General features: G+C 42.8%; 1 protein-coding gene across 1 annotated transcript; it reads right to left on the reverse strand.

Annotated features, from left to right (window-relative positions):
• Window positions 1-238: 238 nt before the first annotated feature.
• On the reverse strand, window positions 239-1,390 carry ACTRT1 (actin related protein T1). Its single transcript, XM_036841077.1, is given in 3 exon segments — window positions 239-760; window positions 762-949; window positions 952-1,390. Coding segments are annotated over 3 exon segments (1,149 nt in total).
• Window positions 1,391-2,504: the final 1,114 nt, after the last annotated feature.

Genomic DNA, 2,504 nt, shown 5'->3' on the forward strand with positions numbered 1-2,504 from the left:
GGATTTATTAGGAGAAAACAACTGAATAGGTCCCTGAGACAGGAAGGGTGGACTAGAATCACTTAAAAAGATTCACTACCTGGATGAAAAATTACTCTGGTGCTACCAAAAATGAACTGAAACCCAAAATGCCATATCACTTTTACTGAATACATGCTGAAGCCCAAGGGAAAATGTCACCTTCCACCAGGGCTCCTATGATCTGACAATTCAAGCTGTCCCCTGTGCTCTGAATCCTTTAAAAGCATCTTCTCTAGGCAACATATGTCCCAAACTCCATGAAATCCGCAGAAGTGATCCACATCTGCTTGAAACTGCTCAGAGAGGTCACGATGGATGCACCTATCCATTTAGAGAAACATCCATCAGGAGAAGCAGTGATCTTGATGGGAGTTCCTCTGAAGGCCAGCTGTTCCAGTTCTTTCATAAGTCTTTTCTCAAGCCCAGGGAAGAGAGTGGTGCCCCCAGACAGCACAATTTCTGCAAAAAGATTTTTCTGGATGTCGGTGTCACACTTCATAATGTTGCTGGAGACCATTTTTGATAGTCCTGGGTTGTGGACACCCAGCTGGTCAGGTGCAAAAAGAATCTCAGGTACCTGGTACAGCTGATCCCCAAGGTGGATGACATTTCCATCTGGTAGTTTGTATTCTCTCAGGACCTCCTCTGGCTTCTTACAAAGTTCTTTCTCTGGCTCTAAGGCCACATAGCACAGTGCCTCTTTTATGTCATCCACTAAGGCCTTGTTGAGTATGCAAGGCCTTAGTGCAAGGGTGCAAGTAATTACACCCACTAGCCAGGAGTAGTCAGGTGAGGTGCTCTGTGATGTCTCTCCCTGCCACATAGAGTTTGGTGATGGCATGAGGAAGTGAGTAACCCTCAAAAATGGGGACAGTGCAAGTAATCCCATTACCGCTGTCCACCACTAAGCCCGTGACAGAAGCAGAGTATAGAGTGCTACGACCGCGTGGTTGGACAGGTAGAAGGCAGGCACACTGAAGGTCTCAAACATCACTTTTGCTGTCTTCTCTGGAGTGTCCCTTGGGTTCAAGGAGGGCTCAGTCATGAGCACAGGTTGTCGACAGGGTTTTACTCCCAGGTCCCACTCAAAAAGATACTTCCAGAGTTTTTCCATGTCATCCCATCTTGTTACCAGTCCACGTTCAATGGGATAGTGCAAATGCAAGGGTCCATACTTGAACAGGGCTTTTTCCCCCACAGTGTAATTTTTCCAATTGGCTTCTGGTAAAGCCATGTTGAATTCAGGATGCCCCATGACAGAACTGATGACATGACGGGGCCCAGTCTCTCCAGACATGCCTACTTTGCAGAGTCCTGATCCACTGTCAAAAATTACAGCTGGAGTATCTAATGCATATGGGTTAAACATGTCTGCAGCATGCTCTTCTGACCTTCACCAAAATAAAGAAAGAACATGGCCACTTTGTGAGATAATAGGTACCTCTGGAAGTTTAACAGCCACGGGATTCCAAAGTTCTTAGGTTGTCACTAAAGCAGAGCTAGCAGGCTGTCCCCTAACCCCATCCTCAACCCATGAATACTATCCCTTTTCAAGCAGCACAGGGCCTGCTGAGGCAATTTCAGTGACGACTGCTCACTATGTAATAAAGTAGCCTAGGCAACAATTGTTCTCAGAGAGCATCAGAGGATGTTTAAGGGGTGGGGTCTCTGAGCCACCAGTACTCCTAGCTTGGTGAGACTTGAAACAGAGGAAGGCAAACCATACCTCTGAACAGCTTTTGGTAAGTCTGTGAACATGAAGCAAAGGCCTAGGCTTAGAATCTAATGAAGCGGCCCAGCTGTGAGGTTGTCCCAGAAAGCTGACTTCTATACTCAGCTGAGCTGCTGTTTGTGGGATGACAATTATACCCTTTCCTTTGCTAAGGGAAGGAACTAATCACCAGACACAGGTTCAGATTGGAGTAAAGATGCCAACGATCCACTTCCAGAGGTGGTCAGAACACCCTTTCTTTTATTCCCCCTTATATTTGTTTTGTTTTAAAACAGATTTATTGAGATAAATTTCATATACAATACATTCACCCATTTATATAGTACATTTCCATGAATTTCAATATATTCAACTATGTACAAACATTACAAAAGTCAAGTTTAGAACATTTTCTTTACTTCAAAAAGAAACCCTGCACCCTTTAGCAATCACCCTCTTTGGGCCATCCTCATGAGCCCTAAACTCCACTAATAATATTTTTTTTGTCTCTATAGACTTACCACTTCTGCATTTTTCATTTAAATAATATTATATATGTGACCTTTCATGTTTGGCTTCATTCATTTAGCATACTTTATTCAAAGTTCTTCCATTTGAATATAACTCTTTTTTTTTTTACCTATTCTACACGATAACGTTTTTCACAGTATTTATTTATAATCCGTATTTATTTCTGTAAGGTTGGTAGTAATATCCCCTTTACTTTTTTGAACTTTTAAGAGAACTGTCTTTTGGTTTCATTGATTTCTCT

This window comes from Balaenoptera musculus, chromosome X, assembly GCF_009873245.2.
Source record: "Balaenoptera musculus isolate JJ_BM4_2016_0621 chromosome X, mBalMus1.pri.v3, whole genome shotgun sequence".
Taxonomy (NCBI): Eukaryota; Metazoa; Chordata; class Mammalia; order Artiodactyla; family Balaenopteridae; genus Balaenoptera; species Balaenoptera musculus.